General features: G+C 35.1%; 3 protein-coding genes across 5 annotated transcripts; all 3 read right to left on the bottom strand.

The window, feature by feature from the left end:
- Window positions 1–614: 614 nt before the first annotated feature.
- Window positions 615–6,585, bottom strand: LOC145635214 (ADP/ATP translocase-like). 3 transcript variants are annotated; one of them, XR_014113812.1, is made up of 5 exons: window positions 4,982–6,577; window positions 4,208–4,585; window positions 1,587–3,551; window positions 1,120–1,491; window positions 615–1,018 (listed from the first exon to the last, which is right to left on the bottom strand). XR_014113812.1 is itself a non-coding variant. In XM_081686502.1 (5 exons), exons 3-5 carry the CDS (start codon window positions 1,938–1,940, stop codon window positions 743–745), a joined length of 996 nt encoding a protein of 331 aa, XP_081542628.1. In that variant the 5' UTR covers window positions 1,941–3,551; window positions 4,208–4,585; window positions 4,982–6,585; the 3' UTR covers window positions 615–742. The 3 variants fall into 3 exon arrangements, 2 of the variants coding, with proteins under 2 accessions (XP_081542628.1, XP_081542627.1); XM_081686502.1 differs by having other exon boundaries at window positions 615–1,012; window positions 4,982–6,585; XM_081686501.1 differs by having other exon boundaries at window positions 4,982–6,585.
- A 420-nt stretch (window positions 6,586–7,005) lies between these two features.
- On the bottom strand, window positions 7,006–8,741 carry LOC145635215 (ADP/ATP translocase-like). The gene is made up of 2 exons (XM_081686503.1): window positions 7,915–8,741; window positions 7,006–7,469 (listed from the first exon to the last, which is right to left on the bottom strand). The coding sequence occupies exons 1-2, from the start codon at window positions 8,710–8,712 to the stop codon at window positions 7,188–7,190; spliced, it is 1,080 nt and encodes a 359-aa protein (XP_081542629.1). The 5' UTR covers window positions 8,713–8,741; the 3' UTR covers window positions 7,006–7,187.
- A 4,223-nt stretch (window positions 8,742–12,964) lies between these two features.
- LOC145637205 (transcriptional corepressor LEUNIG_HOMOLOG-like) lies at window positions 12,965–18,500 on the bottom strand. The gene is made up of 9 exons (XM_081688682.1): window positions 18,435–18,500; window positions 17,553–17,774; window positions 16,838–16,979; window positions 16,072–16,181; window positions 15,821–15,970; window positions 14,841–14,996; window positions 13,810–13,926; window positions 13,471–13,671; window positions 12,965–13,111 (listed from the first exon to the last, which is right to left on the bottom strand). The coding sequence occupies exons 1-9, from the start codon at window positions 18,498–18,500 to the stop codon at window positions 12,965–12,967; spliced, it is 1,311 nt and encodes a 436-aa protein (XP_081544808.1).

Below are 18,500 nucleotides of genomic sequence, written 5' to 3' on the forward strand. Positions count from 1 at the left end.
TTATACAATAAAAACTAATTATTCAAGTATTTTTCACCAATATCGTTGCCGATAAAACTCGGAATTCTAATAACTTGTAATATCGAATATGATGTTTGGATCAGGCCCTATTTTTGATGATAATCGATGCGAAAGTAACCCTGTGGTTCAAAGATTATTAAGAAGAGGTTAAATTCATCCATAGGAAATGAATAAGAATGAAGAACACGAAGAACAATGAAGAACACGAAGAACAATGAAGAACATATTTTTTGATTTTTGATTTTTTAATTTAATTTAATTTTCGGATTTAATTAAAGCTGATTTTTGAAAAATAATTTCTGAAATATAAAATAGAATTTCGAAAAAGGAAAAAGTATTTTTCAGAAAATAGAAAAGAAATAAAAATAGAAAAATAAGAAAAGGTAAGTTTGACCAACAATTTAATGAAAGAGATGTTAACCAATAAAATTCAAGCATAGCTATGGTCATATTTGAAGATGACCACTATAGAATTCCCCATCACTTTTTAGAGTCATCAACACATATTTAAGGACCTTGGGCTACTAGCAAGCAAGTTTAAAGTCCATTGCTCACTGCAATGCAACAAGCAAAATATGATACCACCAGAAAAACTATTACAAGGACAATTTCAATTCTCTCTTCTTCAAGAAACAGACTAGTTCACAGATCAGGTGAAGTGCTGACTGGTTCACAAAAGCATGAAGTACTCAAACATGGATCACTCTACTACTCGAATTTATTAATGAAGTAATTGTAGTACGAGATTGTGTGATGCCTTGATTGCAAGTATCCTTGCGAAGCATAAGGTCATTCCTGCAGTTACACCCTTGTACAAAGAACAGAAACCTTCATGTTTCACAATCTCACGAAAAGCATGCATCGAGTTCTTGTATCTGGTTGTTGCTTCCCCTGAATTCATCATCATCCTTCTACTTACACAAGTTATTGGAAAGAGAGCTACCGGAAGACTACATACCATGGCTATAGGTATGAATTTGTCCAACAAAGTCTGCTCCTGCACAAAGTATGAGAATAGGTAAGCTGTAAGCATGCAACTGGTGTACAAATATTAGTATGAAATAGTGAGAGGACTGGAGTCTTTAGGTTTCATTCTACCTTAGTCACTTTTCGAGTCTTGATTATTTTGTGCCTAGCCGAATCCCATGCCAAGACTCCAAGGAAGCTCGGGTTGTATCCTCTGTAGAGTCCACGAATGCCCTCCGTTTTAAGAGTCTGTTTGCATACATCAAACATACCAGTGTACTTCCTAGATCCAAAATCCTTCCTAAGATTTTTTTGAGCAGAGTCAAAGGAAAATTGAAGTCTTCTGGCAGCTTTGATATCATTGGCAAGACATGTACGAGCGTAATCCAGTGGATACTGAATCAATGTTGCAGATATAACAGCAGCATCAAACTTAAAATTACCATAATCATCATTCTTAGCCACTCTGTACCAAGAGTTCTTATAGATAGCAAAAACTAAAGCCTGAATGACAATTGACAAGTTAAGAACTGTTAGAACACGAGCTAAATACACTCGATTTAACAGATTTATACATCACAAAAGCGGGTTTAATCTACCTGCGAAGTAAAGACTTTGAGAATGTTCACACTACTTCCTCGCCACAGGGAAGTGATGCCTTCCTGTTTGATTGTTCGGCGAAAGCAGTTCCTAATGCCCTTGTAAGGAGTAGACAGGCGGCCTGATTTTATCAACTCATTCTGATTTTGTATCAGGAGATGGACTCGCTCAATAGGCGCCACAGCTGTGCTGACAGCAACAGCGACGAGGCCATGCAGGGCTGTTGCGTATTTGATTGCTCGACGACGCACAGCTATTGGTACAATCCGCGGAGGTAGAGGCAGTGGATGTGACAACAGGTTGTCATTGTGACGTGCAATCACAGCAGTCACAGTGCCTTTGTTCACAGTCATTTCAACACCAATTCTTCCTTAAGCCTACCAAATGAATGTCATATTCAGCTGTTAGTTTCATACCAATCAGTTACAAACCTTAGAGTAATTATCAGTGAGCAATTGATGAATTACTTGCATACCAAATAAATGGGTTATCAAAGCCCAATTCTATGTTTTAACTTCCAAGCAATTACCAGTGTTAAATACTTTGACACTCGGACATGGATATGACACAATGCAACATACTTACGTCGGACACTGCTTGCCAAGAATCAGGTACATAGCAGATGAATAAACTAATATAGGGTGATTAGCTTAAAAAGGGTGGAAGACCCAACCATGCAATTTTTTTTTGACACAACCATGCAAATTTATTACTAGCAAACAAAATTACACAAATGAGCACATTTAATTTCATTGTACCTCACTATAAACATGAGCAACATGATTCTCAATCTCTAAGCCAACATACTCTAAAAATCCAATATACGTAGTTAGATTTCCAGAATTTTCATTTCAACTCTGTTTTTTAATTTTTTTCTAAACAAAACTAATCATTAAAGTCACAAATAGGATACTGCTATCTAGAAGGCCCAAATGGATAAAACCCAGATTCCTGGTTCAAATAAATAAATATTCATCAATAATAAAAATAAAAAACCAATTTGAAGCAAAATATGCAAGGAAAATCAGAGGAAGTCAAATATTTACTTGGTCAGCAAGCTAAGAGACTGGAAACACCCTCTTCGATTTAACAAAACAAGAAGCTTAAATGGCTGAAATCATATAAAAATGGCTAATAATTATGGTCTTACCACCTTTATATTAACCCCAACAATAACATGAACATGAACATGAACAATGCTTATAAATTAAATGAATGATGGACAAAATATATTACTGTAATAAAAATAATAATGGGTATTTTGATTTATGAACATGAATTATTGCAAAGATGAGTTTACCCAAATGTAGAGGGATTGCACCTATAAGTATTAAATCAAGCGCCAAGATTTGTAGGCCAAAAGAGCTTTAACAAACTCTATTATAGAGCTACTATAACAAAGAATTATAAACTGCTTTAATCGATTAAGACCAACATTTTTCATCATACTCAGCTCCTTTAATCGACTGATTAATTTATTTTGAAAAACAACTCATGCATAAGTTTAATAAAATTGCTATTACATGGTTAACTTATGAAATATTCCTAAGGGTAACAATCTAACCAAGTAACAACTGGAAAAACAAGCTAATGCTTACACAAAAACATGGGGAAAACCCCATGAGTTTCATTCTAGAGTTTCAAAAAATTACTGGGTGCATTTATACTATTGCTCGACATCATTTTCTAAGGTTATCAATTTTAGAGTAAGCCAAGTAAACGAAAGCAAGAACAATGGCATCTTTAGCACAGCAATAGACTAAATATGCACCCAAACCCTTATACAAGGAAGAAGCTCCTTCGTGTTTGACAATTTGACAGACGGCGTCCACAGCACCCTTGTACTTGATTACTTCGCCAGAGGTCATCATCATTCTATGGCTGATAGTTAGAATAGGGTAAAATATCACAGGGAGACCCATGAAAATGATAGGTGCAATCCTAGCTGAATACGTATGTTTTTCCTGTATATAAGTGACAACCATTCGAGGTAAGTCAAAAGGGCAGCAGATTATAGAATAGATATATAGAAAGCCTATGTAAATTTTACAGTGGCCAACTCTAAAATAAAAAGAAACAATCAATGAGAAATATAAGAACTCAATTTTTATCTTATCTTAATTTATTTTCAAAATGTTCCTGAGGAGAATCACTAAACAACTTAAAGTAGTCCTACAACACTCCTACTCCTTTAATCAACTAACTAGATAGAATTTATAGCTAACAGCAAATTTACTAAACAACTCGAATACTTTCGGTCCAAAGAGCAAAAATCATCCATTACAGCGCTAGTAAAACCAGCTAATTTCACAGGAAGATAACAAACTTGTTGCAGTTTATACAATATAAGATACCCACAGGACAAGAAAAATCTCACACTCCTTAATATATTAAAACTACAATATAAATAGTTAAATACAGAATACAGAATCCTCCTAAACACTAATCTATCCATTTATTTAATTTTTAATTAATTTTTTGTTATGCCTAAATTGAAGTGTGTGCATGTCAAAGCATTATCAAAGTGGCTGAGGACCCAATAAAAACTGAAGATGAAATGAAATTACATAATAGTTTGATAGTTGTAAAAGAAATGCTGTATGAAAGAAACGCATTGAACCTTTGTTAGTTTTTCTCTGTAGTAAGATTTAAACACAGTTGAGGCCTGATATGCAAAAACACCAACGCATGCAGCAGTGTATCCACGGTAAAAACCAACTATGCCTTCCAATTGTAGGGTCTTTCTACAAACGTCAAAAACACCATTGAACTTCCAATTGCCAATGGCATTGCTGATGTTTTTGCCAGAAGAATCAAAAGAAAAATGTAGTTGAGCAACTTTGACATCATTCCCAAGGCGGATTCGGGTGAAATCCAATGGATAACGAAGCAGTAGTCCCAACATTCCACCAAGAGGTAGAAACCATAAAGGTGGTTCATGAACCTCCTTGAATAAGGTACTATTACGCCTTAAATGGGCAAAAGCAAACATGGAGGCCTGAATAACGAGCAAAAACATAGTTATAATAAAAGCAAATTGTATTTATCTGCGAATTTTGTAAGATGCTAATCATAAACAACTATAACAAGATCCTCCCTAATCTACTAAAAACATAAGATAATCAAAAGAACATGAATAGTTGTCCATGGTAACCCTCTAGTCTGTACCTGCAGGGCTTTTTTAATCGAAGTATCTAGGACTTATTTGACATTCTTCATAGTAACTTTGAACTCAAAAGCCAAATTTTATTGAAGAAAATTGAATAACTCCGTTAAATTGGAAATTGGCTTATTATATACTTGTACATTGTTACCAGTTTACCACAAAAAAATTTCTGGGAGGAAAAAAAAATCAATATCAGCAAAAAATAGAAAGTTATAATTGGAGAATCACCTCAATTGTCAAGGGTGTGATCACATTCATACTGTTACCCCGCCAAAGAGAAAGGACACCTTCATTTTTTATTGTTCTGCTAAAGCAATCCATCATTCCTTTGTAAGGAGTTGAAAGATGACCATATTTTAGCATCTCATTCTGACATTGCATCAGGCCATAGACCCGTTCAATAGGAGCCACAGCTGAGGCTGAAAGAACCTGAGATATTCCTTGCAGGATAGCATATGAGCCAGGATTTTGTTCCCTTGGGTGTACTTGCTTCTTTGGAGTAATCACAGAAGAGGAAGACGTGTTTGGGGATGGTTGTAATGAATTTCTACATACCAACAGGGCGGGATCTCTGAGTAAATTTTGAGCTACAATGGTACAACCAATGCAAACCAATGCAAATCTGGGAACATGGAAGTATGTTCACACCTGTCTGCCATTTCAGATGAAAGTGTTGCCTGCAAGAATGATGTAGAATAGTAAGACAATGTTATCTGAATGCAGCTGTAGATAAGAGCAAATTTTTCAATTTGGATTTCCAAAAGGAGACGGCTTTGGGTATGAGTGTATGACCGAAGCCAAGTGTACTTATTTTGTACAGGTATAAATCATATAATCCTCATTTTGGCAGAGCTCTTCCCCTAGGGGGTATTTTTTTCCAGCAAGGCCTTTCCTCTAATAGTTGCCTTAATTGAATATCTCAATGATGGTAACATAGTAACCATCTCGGAAGTCATCATAACAAGGGTGGCTGGATACTCACAGCCAAGGTACTCAAGGTAATTTCAAAAAGCTACATACCAATGTGTTCAAGCAACAAAAAAGACAAGATGACACACCTACAGTTGATAATATTAAAAAGATACAAGACTTCAGCTATTTAACTACAAAGAGATCTCAGAGAGGAACTTCCATGAACAGCTAATAAAATTGTATCTAGATAGTAGGGTTTGAAGAAAGGAGAAAAGAGGGTGTTAACACCATTTTCCTTTACTTAGATACCATTTGTTTAAAAAAAAAAAAAAAAAAAAAGCAGAGAGAACCAAAAGATCCAACATGCTAAACCAAATTATTTCGATTTTGAGAAAATCACAAATTTACTTCTCCCTAGTCTCTACCCTTCCTTACTCTCTAGGCCTCTACCACTGTTACCCAAACACACTTACACACTGCAATGCTCTCACCAAACAACCAAGAACATATGAAACAGATGTGCCATCAAACTGATACACCTTTCAGTATGCAGTATCCATCCTCACATATACTTCACACTATCCTTTACAGAATGTGCTAAAATATTCCTCACACTTAAATTCCAAGTGATCTGTATAATTCATATAATACTTTCAGTATTTATTTCTCCATCCCACCAACCATTTTCAGTCTCCTTCACAATACTGTCAAACATATTTCTGTCCTTACTCAATTATAAACCTTTATTCAAATTTACCAAATATTATAAAAGCGCGCAACAAATCGAATTATAGAGTTAATATCTTGGGAGCAATATTACTCATTTACTTCCTAGGCATATAAACAACATTGTCAATAAGGTATGTCAAGGTATGACCCTTTTACATGATTGTGCCCTATAGTCTCAATCAACAAACTTTAACTCCAATAACTCTTAAGATTAAGGGCACCCTACTACAGTACTACCCTAGATATAAAATTTTTGTAAGTCACCTAAATCAAATTATGCTGTGATGTTTAAACAATGAAAGGATAATTTTTTTAATGATTATATCAAAAATTAACAATATCAAGCTAAAGGGTATAGATAAATTCATAAAGAAAACACAAAAAAAGTAGGAATTCAGGAACAGACACCCCTGACTTTCAGTTCGATGCAATGGAAAAGTACATGCATCAATGTGAGACAGTTACCAAACAACAAACGCAATAGATGTGCCACAATACAACCAAACTGATAGACCCTCCAATATGCATACAAGAACATCATCATATACTATCCTTTTTGGGATGTCTCGAAATAACTACTTCGTATTTCAAGATGAAATAGTTCTCAAATTAAAAAGGCTATTAACATGCAAACAATAAAAATAAAATTAATTTGAATTTTCTCCAACAAATTCAGTATCAATAAAAACCTTCACGGTTTGACTTTCACTAATGAGATAAATACCTTGAATTTCATCTCAATACATGCGGAAAATATTGTGCGAGTAAATGGACCATGTAATGAGCTATAACATCATGTTTGCATTTTACGCGCAAAAAACCTTATAGCGTATGAGTAAGTGAACGAAACAATTGAGAGATGGATTAGGTATGGAGTAAAGCCCTTATACAAGGAAGAGACTCCTTCATATTTAACTATTTGTCGAACTGCATCCACTGCACCATTGTACTTAGTATTTTCGCCGGTGGTCATCATCATTCTTCGACTTACTGTAACTAATGGGTAACGTAAGACAGGAATACCAATGACCGTCATAAAAGCAGGTATGATGAAAATCTTGCCAGTCTTTTTCTCCTGCAAATGCCAAACAGTCATATGTAAGTACGAGTATATCATATCAAAGCTAAGAATGGTTAATGAACAAAGCTATCTTCTAAAGACACTAGTCATGTTAATTTTGAAGCGTAACTGAAAACTAATTTTTCGAGTTTTCAAACAATGTAAGGTCTTGAAAGCCATTTTGCAGACTTATCTTCAAACACTATGAACACAATCCATGGAAGAAAATTACAACATATATTTTCCCTATGTCAATATCCTATGAAAGTGTCAATTCGATTACCAATCAACTGAACCAAGGACTAGAATGAAAAACCCATGCAGCATGGATTTGACAACAGTAAAGAGAATTGATAGATAGTCCTCAAAATTTCAAGTAAAGCAACTAAAATGAAAGAATGCTTAATGAGGTAAAAAAAAAAAAAAAAAAAAAAAAAAAAAAAAAAAAAAAAAAAAAAACCTTGTTCTGCATCGCCACAGATTTGACCCATTCACCACACAGATATGATCCAAAAACCCCAAGGCATGCAGGAAGGAATCCTCGATAGAGACCAACTATGCCTTCCGATTTAAGTGTCTTGTAGAGAACATCAGAAGCACCACTGAACTTCCTACTGCCAACACAGTCATTGCTGAAACTACTTTTAGTGGAGTCCAAAGAAAAGTAAAATTTTTGAGCAGCTTTGACATCATTAGCAAGACGAACTCGAGCATAATAGAGTGGATAAAGAAACTGACAATTCAACATCCAAAGTGGCAACTGCCAAAAACGTGGTGTGATTGGGAAAACGACTTCACGAGTCAAAAAAGCTGTCAAGCTTCCTATCACACTTATGCTGCTGCCACGCCAAAGGGAAAGGAAGCCTTCATTTTTTATGGTTCTCATAAAGCAGTCTTTCATTCCCTTGTAGGGACTAGAGAGATGACCATATTTTATCATCTCATTTTGACATTGCATAAGGATCCAGACCCGTTCAATAGGAGCCGCCACTATCACTGCAGCAACATGGGAGGCACAGCGAAATAATCCAACAGGCACGGATACATGATTCTGTTTACGAGGGTTGGAGTGTGTATTTGGAGCAACCACAGAGGAGGCAGGCGGTGAGTTTGGGGATTGTTGGGAGGTGATTTTGTGTGCAATAAGGGCAGGATTTCTTGGTAAGTTCCAAGACAAATTTTGGTACGGTATAGAAGAATAGTTAAGTAGACTATGCAAATCCGGTAACATGGAGGTATGTTTTGATCTTTCACCCATTTTCACAAGAATACTTATTGCCTGCTTCCCTGTAAGAGTACAAGACTGTAAGCTTACCTGCTTCAGTGAGAGTATATAATGGTGCTGAAGAAAAGAAACAGTTTACATAATTATATACCATGAAAAAAAAGGAGAGAACAGAGTGGTTAAACATTCATACAATCAAGATAGTATCACAGTTTATATCTAGTCATTTTTGGATGAATAGATGTTGTAAAGAGTCTAACATAAGGACATACAGCATAAGCACAATAACATCAAAACAGTAAAAACAATTCAAGTGCAAATGTTTTCAGCCATAGTGTTTTTTACTTTTAATGGTTCATTCGGCCGGCAAATGCAGTAATTTGTATATAAATAATGATAATGGAATTACAGTACACACTACATAATATACAACTTTACATGTTGAGTTTTTACAAGCCCATGTTCATGATTGTTTGCTTCATTATCATCTAATATGGAGTAAAACTTACTAAACCATATCCATATGATAATATATATCCATCTACGGTTTAATAGTAGTATTAAAATTAATAAAGACAAATGCAAGTTGTGTTGTAATGACACATTATTAAGGATATTGACATAAATTTATCTTAATTTGGTTAATAATTTATTGCAAAATGTTAATTGTCCACGGTCTTATAAACTCCAAACAATCATAGGAGATATTCATATCCAAATTCAAAGCTGCATAACAATCCTATTCAATACACCAGTTGTTAATGATCTATAATCCCCAATGCTGTGGTGATTGAACAGAGCAACCAGAAAACAATTTCCCTTCTAGATTGACACCGTAGTTGTACAAGAAAAACACTAGTAAATGACGGGTTTTGCATTCAATTCAATGCAATGGAAAAAGTACAAAGTTTCAATTTAAGACTGTCACCAAACAACAAATAAAATACAAGTGCCAATATTCATTCATTAACATTGTCACACTCATCTTATTGGGATGTCCTAAAACAATCTTAACATTATTAATTCACCTAGTCAAGTACTACCTAGTTAAATTTGAAGCTCTACTTTTAGCATTTCTTTCTCAATCCCACCATTCCTTTTTTTGCCTCCATCCTAATACATTCACACAATTATCACTACCTGCTCATTACTAATCTTTTCAGTCACATTTAACACCCGCGTAGTATATAATTAATCAACGCGCCAAATCAAAGCACAAACTTTATTTATTGGCAGAGGGAGTAAAACAATTTGGTCAATTTTCTTCCTAGGAATGTAAGGAGCATTGTCAATTCTGTTAAGGATTCAAGATATGACCTACATAATTGTGCCCTGAAGTCCCAATCAACAAACATTACCAATAAAGCCAAAAGAGGACTCCTAAACAAGGCTTCATCTAAGATTAAGGGTACCCTACATATATAAATAAGACACCTAAAGTTCAATCAAGGTGACATTATGCAATTATGAAATGCTTGTATTTTATGTTCAAGCCAAAAAAAAACTATTGCAAGATTCAATAACTCCCAAATTAAAAAGGGTATTGACACATAAAAAAACAACATTGTAAATGAATAAACCTAACAAATTCAGTACCCAAAAAAAAATAAATAAATAAATAAAAATAAAAAAACATGAATTTTCAGATAAAATGTAGCAATCATTCAACTCTAATTACTAAATAGTAACATTGATTTTCCTACGATAAATTTCTGCTGCTTAAATATCTAAATTATATCATTGATCAAAACCCAAAAAAAATATGGAATAAAAACCCCAAATAAAAGAAATGACAGTAATTAAGAAAATAAAGAAATGTACCTGAAATTGGTTGATTGTCCCACATTAATGGAGTACAAATGTAACAGTAATCAAGAAGTTATAGTACTCGTATTGTGCATTACTTGCTTCGGCGAATTGGCGATGGCCTATTATATTGTTTGGAAGGTTCCGATGTTGGAGGCGTGAATTGATCATACATTCATATATATTCCGTACTATGAAAACAAAGAATATGAATATCTTAAAGATGGTCCTCAATCCTCATTACCAATATTATTACATAAAGTTGTTCTCTTCCTACTTTTTTTTAGGAAGATGGCCCAATGGCTTGTGAAATTTGTACATTTAGAGAATCTAGACTAAAGAGTTGAGAGTTAGGTGCTTCATTCATTTGATAATTTTTGCATACTCCCTCCGTCCCTTTTTTATAGTCTAGGACAAATTTTTTGTCCTAAAATATTCGCCCCATTTGCGTTTTTCAACAACCATTATTATTAATTTTTTACCAAAATTTCTCTAATTTGCAGCAATATTTGTGCAAATTTAACTTTTTTAGGTAAATTTTGTTTTCCCAGGTACTTTTATTACTTTCTCTCTCTACTTTTTTGCATACCCAATATCAATTTACCTTTTCAATGTACTTTAACTATTCTTATTTGTGTTTATTAATTCCCGTGATAAATGCCCATAAGGAACTATCAAAAGGGGACGGAGGAAGTATTTAATAAGTTATTTGCGTGGGGTACTCACTACTCAAGGGTAGAGGTGTCAAAAAGTAATTTGATCCAAATATTGACTAGTATGGTTAAATGGTGTATTACGACTCAGACTTCAATTAAACCTGACTAGACCTGAACTAGAACCAATCCAATCACCCGATTTAACACCTCTCATGTGTGAAGTAAAGTTAGGGTCTGTTCACTTCAGCTTAATTTCAGGGCCTGTTCATATTTACTAAACTGAGCTGAGCTGAACTGAACTGAAAAATTAAAATGCATAAAATGAACTGAACTGAACTGAATTGAACTGAACTGAACTGAATTGAACTGAACTGAACTGAACTGAACTGATTGGAGCTGAACTGAACTGAACCGAACTGAACTGAAAATAAGTAAATATGAACAGGCCCTCAAGCCAGTTTAGTTCAACCCCAATCAGTTCAGTCCAATTCAATTCAGCTCCTAATTTCCTTCTCTCATAAAACATTCATTTCAGTTCTATTCAGTTCTATTCGGTATAGTTCGGCTCCAATCAGCTCAGTTTAGTTTAGCTCAGTATGTGAACAAACCCTTAGTACGACTTGTATCCATCTTACCTTGCCCCATCCCGCTTCGCCACTCAAGCTAATAGTCTAGAGGTGTCGGAAATTGACTCAAAGTCAAAGTAACATGATCTAGATATCTACATATGTTGATATAATAATATGTATAATAATTTAGCATGACCCAATCTAAAATAGTCAATATGAGCCATGGGTAACCCGAAAACAATCTTAGATAATCCCTTCAGAATATATGATGTAATATTTTTGTTCGTGGAAATGTATTTATTTTTGGACAGATCACTTTTGAGATTTGACGATGAATTTGGAGATTTTTGGGGAGTAAGTACAATTTTGAGTCAACTTAGCTCTACAATTACAAATTTGTTAAGGGCTATCTAGGAAATTAGTAAAGCCTATGCAACTCGGGGAACGCACAAGTATGTTTAGACTGAACATCTATTTCACATGAATTGATTGCCTATAAAACTTCACACTTGAAGTTGTCAAGGGGAAGTGAGAGATCCATCCAACAAACACCACCTACGGAGTACAATATTATTTCAAGTATAATAAATTTCGATGTTAGGCATTCCAAAATAATGTATCAAGTAAATTGGGACGAAGAAAGTAATTGGAAATTAAGCTGAAGTTGAGACGGTTTTCAAGTTCAATTAGAAGGTCAAGCTTAAACTCTACTAAATTAAATGAGTTCAAACACAACTCAACCTAGCTCGTTCACTTAATGACTTAATCATGCTCCTAAACGAATACATAGAGCATGAAATATTTACAGGGAACTATGAATAAATAAAATAAAGAGCGAATAACTAAACCGTAGCAAGAAATAATTTCCAGGTAACCATCACTGATTAAAAGCCGATTGTGCCTTTAATAAAAGAATGGGGGTTACATTATACTGTATTTATATATGTAATATATATAGTTTTTTCTATTTTTAGTTGTAGTTCTCCTAATAATTAGTTAACTTACATTCAAAAAAAATTTGTATATCCATCCTTAAACCTCCAAATTTCACAGCAAGTTGTGAGAGTCTCCAAAAGCACAACTCAACCTCCCCCTTACTCAACTTGCTTCAACAAAAACTTTAGTATGTCATACTAATCAGTAATCACCATGCTACGAACCCTTGTTTTTTTTTTTTTTGAAGAAGCTACGAACCCTTGTTATTTACAGTAGACCACCCAAAAAAACAAACTCCAAAGTGTCGATGTCTGCTCTTTATCTCCATAACTTAACACTCTGGTCATGACTAGCTGAGGCTATCAATCCTGTTGTAGGCGAGCTTGTCAATGCAGAAATGAGGCCGCTGTGTGCCTGAATTGTGTTGATTGTGCTGCTTTGTGTAGGATTCCACAAACCAAGGAACTGCAACCAAAAAGCAGCAATCAGAATTACAGAGAAATTTGTCAATGCATAGAAAGAGTGCTTATGCTTAGGGCTCAATTAATTAGTGCACTCCCTTGATTGAGCAACTGATATTCTGCAACCAAGCACCCAAGACTCACTTTTCAGCTACAGCCTATACAGGATTGGCAATATATACTACGTACAAGAAAAGAAGTATAAACAAAAATGAGCATATTTTCATCAAAGAGCAGATTCATGCACCAAGCATATTAAGTTCCATCAAGGATCTTTGTGTAACAATACAACAAAAATACCACCGGAAAAAAATCTCTCCAAACCTGCCTAGCAAAAATTTCAACAAATATTTGCAACTATACCTGGTAGCTTCCTATGATCAACAACATTGGATCTCCTGGGTGAAAGGTGCATGACTGAAAGCTGTGGCCCTTTGAAAGCAATTCATAAATGCATCTCCCACCAGACACTATTGACCACAGCCGCACACTTTCTTCACTAACAGAAGCTAGGTAATTTCCAGTCACATCCCAGCAAATAGAGCGAACTTCACATTGATGTCCCTTAGTTGACAAAAAAAAAAGGGGGGGTTAGAAACATCATTACCATGTATAGCAAGGCTGAACATATGTGAAGCAGCAAGCCAGAAAAGGAGAGAGTGATGAGAAGCATCAATGAGACAGATTATATTCATGTTATACCTTCAAGTCAAACTCAAAAGCACCAGTCTCGACATTGAATATGTTGACAGCATTTCCAGATGCTGTGGCCATAAGTCTTCCCGACTGAGGTTGGAATCTAACCTGTCTGATTGCTCCCTACACAATGCCATAGAGAAAAGAAGTTAAGCATCTAAGTCGATGAGTAGGTAACTAAATCCAAAACCAAGCAAAGAGATAAATCGTAGTTGGGCTATCTTTAGTTATATTAATTATAAAAAGTAGATGTGATGAGTGTGTTGTTATTTTCAAGGAAAGGACTAGGTAAGAATGAACATAGATAGTGGTTCCAACTTCCAAGAGGAGGAAATATGAAATAACCCCCCCCCCCCCCCCCCCTCCAAAAAACAAAAAAAAAGAGATTTAAAAGAAAAGTGTTCAATTGAATCAAGGCCAAAGGAGACTTTAGGATGAATCCCCTCCAATGCTAGATGTTAATACAATTCAGCCTTCTCCCCTCCAATCACGATTCAGCCTTCTCCCCCTCCCATTGCACTCTAAAATATTATTAACATCTAACCATACAAGATTTAACCACTCAGGCCTCATTAGTTATTTAAATATCCCCTGTTGTAAACCCAACTTTGTGAATCAAAACAATTGGAAACTCTTGATTCCAAGCTCACATATTTTCTCTCAACACTTTCCCAAACGAGGGCTTGGTAGTATTTGGGATATTCATTCTCTCTCCAATAACAATTGTGAAATTCCTAAAAGAAGTGAGAGCATGTTATCAGTTGACTTTCAATGTGGAGGAAGTCAATATGTACACATTTTATCCCTTGCCAATCAAGAATATTAGAGAACCATGGTGAAAAAGTTTTCAGGGAAGTACCAAGTAATGAAGCAAAACTCGACAGATACCAAAACTAGAGATATTAAACCAAGGCTAAGTTGATTTTAGATTCTCTCAGAGGCCAAGATAAGTGCACTCGGAATATCAAGGATCAAGATATTGGACTGTTGTAGTAACTTCCCATACTGTTGAACCTACGTAGACAGTAAAAAATTACCTTGGAGACTCGCAAACAAGTACATGCCTTAATATCCCATAACCGAATCTCATCATTGCTGTCACTTGAGCACAAAAGATCCATCTGTCTTGGGTGAAAATCCACTGACATCACATGATCACTATGCCCAGCTAGTGCAAATAATGATTTGCTTGGCTACAACAAAGACATTTAAAAATAAGCAATCATATTTCAGTTCATGGAGTACAATCCGAGCAAGTGAATGGTAAGAAAGAGAATTCATTTCCAACAAAAACAACATTTGTGAGAAATTTTCTGATTTGGATTGTAATAAACTAAATTATGGTTTAGCAATTGCAATTTAGCTGTCTAGCCCCTACATCTTCAAATAGCTTCCATAAAATAAGAATTGAGGCCTGAAAGAAGGGCTAATCATACACAGTTAACTGAAGGGCACACTGTACACAGGAGAAGTAAGAAGAGCTTAAAAATGGCTTTGCATATTTATTGTTGTTCAACCATGGAACCACAAGGTAACAAATAGCCCTTCTATGAAAGCAACAGGAGCCTTGAAGAGATTAGCTTATTATTGCAAGCAGATGTAGAAAAGATTTTCAAAATGAATAGCAATTAATTAAAGTTAATAAATAAATAAAATGAACGAGTTCTTTGTGACTCATTCTAGTACTCAATTAATGAAGAAACTCATGCATATGGAAATTGGTTTCCATTCATATTAGATCTCAATGTCAACTTAGAAAGCCGATACTTTTAGTTCCTACATATAGTTAGTCAAGCACTTCACATTGAGTATTTAGTGCAAAATTCATGTAAAGCAGAAAATAATAAGTAAACAAGAGAACATTAGAACTGAATCAAGACATGACATCATGAAAAACAGAAAATTAGCCACCAATTACAGGGTAAAACAAAATTGGTGAAGCTGAAATGCATGATATGCATCACAAGCACTTTAGAAGAGCACAATTGGTGACTTGTCATCGGTTATAAGCACTTACTCCAGCTACATCCCATATCTGCACTGTTTTGTCAAAAGAAGAGGTAGCAAAAAACTCTGAGCTTGGATGAAACCGAACATCAGTTATCAGATGAGCATGGGTTTCCAAAGAACTGGTGTGTTCTAAAGTATCCATATTCCAGATCAAAGCCTGCAAATAATTTAACTTTATTAGTACAGCCAATCAAATAATCATAAATCACAAAAAACTCTTTTTAACGCTTTATGCATGAACCATACATAACATCTCACCTTCTTGTCATATCCAGCACAAACAAGCAAATTTCCATTCGGAGAAAAATTGCAAGAGAATAATTTTGCTTTACTTGCATGGAGACTTCCAACTTCCGTCAAAGAAATACCTGTAAACATGCACACATATTAATGTGAGCCAAGAATACCCCTAATATTTACACTTAAAAAAATTAATAGCTTTTAACATCTTCCAAGTTATGTAGTATACTAGAGAGGTATTATCGGCATCTGAGGATTAAATACACATTGTCAAAAAGCTCCCAACCTTCACATCCTGACACAATTTGGCAAAATCCAGGAATTTTCCATGCTTTCCTTTACAGTAATTCATAATTTAACAAAATAGCTAAAAGATGGATTCAAGATCGTGTGCCTTAAGAGTGCATGCATAATCATGTGCATATAATCCATGAGGAAATGCAGAGTGGCCTAGAGAGCTTCAAGAAATGAAAATCTACCCATAGCAAAGTCTATGAAACAGGTATCGAATTGATCTCAGCCCAGCCCATCCCAGCCAAGAGCTGAGCAATCAGTTCAGTAAATCAGACAGGCCCTAAGTATTGGTGAGGATATGGCTCCATTATGATAGTGATTAGTGACACAATAACCTTTACCTGATCTTCGTTTAAATATTTAAGGATGATGATATTAGTAATGGTGAGAGACTATCTGATTTTCATAGCAAAAAAAAATCGAGCAAAAATAAATCAAATGATTCGATAATGGTTTTGAAAGATTAAAAGGTGGCAGCTATAGCATTTACCTGTATCCTCCCTTTTTACATAAGACGCAGATGAATGATGGAGAATGCATGGAGCATTAGTGCAATCACCATGGTCATCATATGGTGAAAAGTACATGTCAACACTTTCATTTATCTCGCTAGCTTCTTTATCTCGGCCAACCTGTACAAGTACACAGAACAATATAGTACACAAGCAAATCTTCAAAAAAAGCAATATACAGTGCACAAAAAGTCAAGAAAAACTAGCCTAAATACAAAATTTATTAGCGAATATGATGGCTCTGGGCATCATAAGCAACAACTCCTCATGTTTGAACCTGTTGTTGATTAGAATTTAGAAGACAAGTCCCCAACATCTTAAGACTACTGAAGAATACCAAAACCACCCATTCTTTTAGAGTTGAAGTTGTAGTACCAAAGTCTTTCCCCCACTAAAGTCCAGTATGGCATTTCACTTTTCTTAGCAAGCACAAGGTATAAATAACCATTCTGATAGGAAAAGAAAAAAAAAAAAAAAAAAAAAAAAAAGCAGCTTTTGGTGAAAATTTACACCAAATACTGTTCTTTAAATTGTCATTGCTATAACAAAGTCCTTATGCCTTCATCTTCTAACATTTTGAATTCACACTTCATAATGATCATTGATTTGCTATTTAGAAATTTGAATGTGAAGACAAAATAAATCAAAACAGACATTCCTCACTTATAAATCAAAACTTCCTCAGTGACTAACCTGGCCATATGTCCTGTCTATCCCGTTTTTCAAAAGCATATCTGAATCAGAAGTCAGTGGAAAATACGGCAATGTTTTTGCTGATGTACTTGCCAGAAACTGAGCAAAGATCTCTTGCTGACTCTGGGACAGGGGCATGTCAACCTGTGACTGGTTGTGGGCTGACTGCAGATATGAATTTAACACCTGATGCCCCAGACGAGGTGAAACCTGATTAGCACCCTGCAAAATATATCAAAATAAATGAGATTAACAGATAATTATTCAGGGACACCGGGGAGGGATTGTTGTAGTATTCTGAATTTGGTTGAATAATTTACTACTACCTAAAGCTGCTAGTCTTCTCCTGATCTAAAGAAATTAATATGAAATAGAATCCCATAATGAAGACAAAGCATTTCAATTTGGCAAGGAAATGAAAGTTCATTTTTATTACAAATGACCAAGAAACAGAAAAATCAATACAATCAAAGCAAATATATAAAGACTGCTTAAAATTTGAAAACAAAAAGATCCAGGTTGGCAGTGCTCTGGGAGGTCTAGAATTGAACAAACTTGCTCCTAGCTGGTCCAAACTAGTATAGAGGCCAAAGCATCTAAGGCTACTATGTTTTCTAAACATTACAATGGGAAGGTAGCAAAGTGAAGGTATGTTTTGTGTGGGATTTTTAGTGTAGAACCAAAATCTTGTTGACCCTGTTTTGCACTCCTAATTCAATTGTACCTCAGATATTTATAAGTGAGACCAAGGAATGTCACTAATATCAACCAATGATAATGAGGTGCTGTAGAATTCAGGATTTCCAGAGCAATTACACCAGGTCAATCTAGTTACCATAAGAGGTGCTATTCCAAACAGTAAAAAGCTAATAAGGCACTCACCATCAGCGGCCATCCTTTCAGCGGTGCAGAGTTGAGCGCACTGTCCGACCCTGCAAGAGTAATCAT

This window comes from Chenopodium album, chromosome 6, assembly GCF_948465745.1.
Source record: "Chenopodium album chromosome 6, dcCheAlbu1.1, whole genome shotgun sequence".
NCBI classification, from domain to species: domain Eukaryota; kingdom Viridiplantae; phylum Streptophyta; class Magnoliopsida; order Caryophyllales; family Amaranthaceae; genus Chenopodium; species Chenopodium album.

Excerpts from the sequence above, each read along its gene's own strand:
- LOC145635215 (XM_081686503.1), bottom strand. The coding sequence starts at position 8,712 with ATGGGTGAAAGATCAAAACATACCTCCATGTTACCGGATTTGCATAGT. Across the intron at positions 7,470-7,914 it reads CTGTGGCGATGCAGAACAAG|GAGAAAAAGACTGGCAAGAT; the intron begins GTTTTTTTTTTT and ends TGGCATTTGCAG.
- LOC145637205 (XM_081688682.1), bottom strand. The coding sequence starts at position 18,500 with ATGATTACTCTTGCAGGGTCGGACAGTGCGCTCAACTCTGCACCGCTG. Across the intron at positions 17,775-18,434 it reads TGAAAGGATGGCCGCTGATG|GGTGCTAATCAGGTTTCACC; the intron begins GTGAGTGCCTTA and ends TATATTTTGCAG. Across the intron at positions 13,112-13,470 it reads TGATCATAGGAAGCTACCAG|TTCCTTGGTTTGTGGAATCC; the intron begins GTATAGTTGCAA and ends TTTTGGTTGCAG.
- LOC145635214 (XM_081686501.1), bottom strand. The coding sequence starts at position 1,940 with ATGACTGTGAACAAAGGCACTGTGACTGCTGTGATTGCACGTCACAAT. Across the intron at positions 1,492-1,586 it reads TCAAAGTCTTTACTTCGCAG|GCTTTAGTTTTTGCTATCTA; the intron begins GTAGATTAAACC and ends ATTGTCATTCAG. Across the intron at positions 1,019-1,119 it reads AGACTCGAAAAGTGACTAAG|GAGCAGACTTTGTTGGACAA; the intron begins GTAGAATGAAAC and ends TACTTTGTGCAG.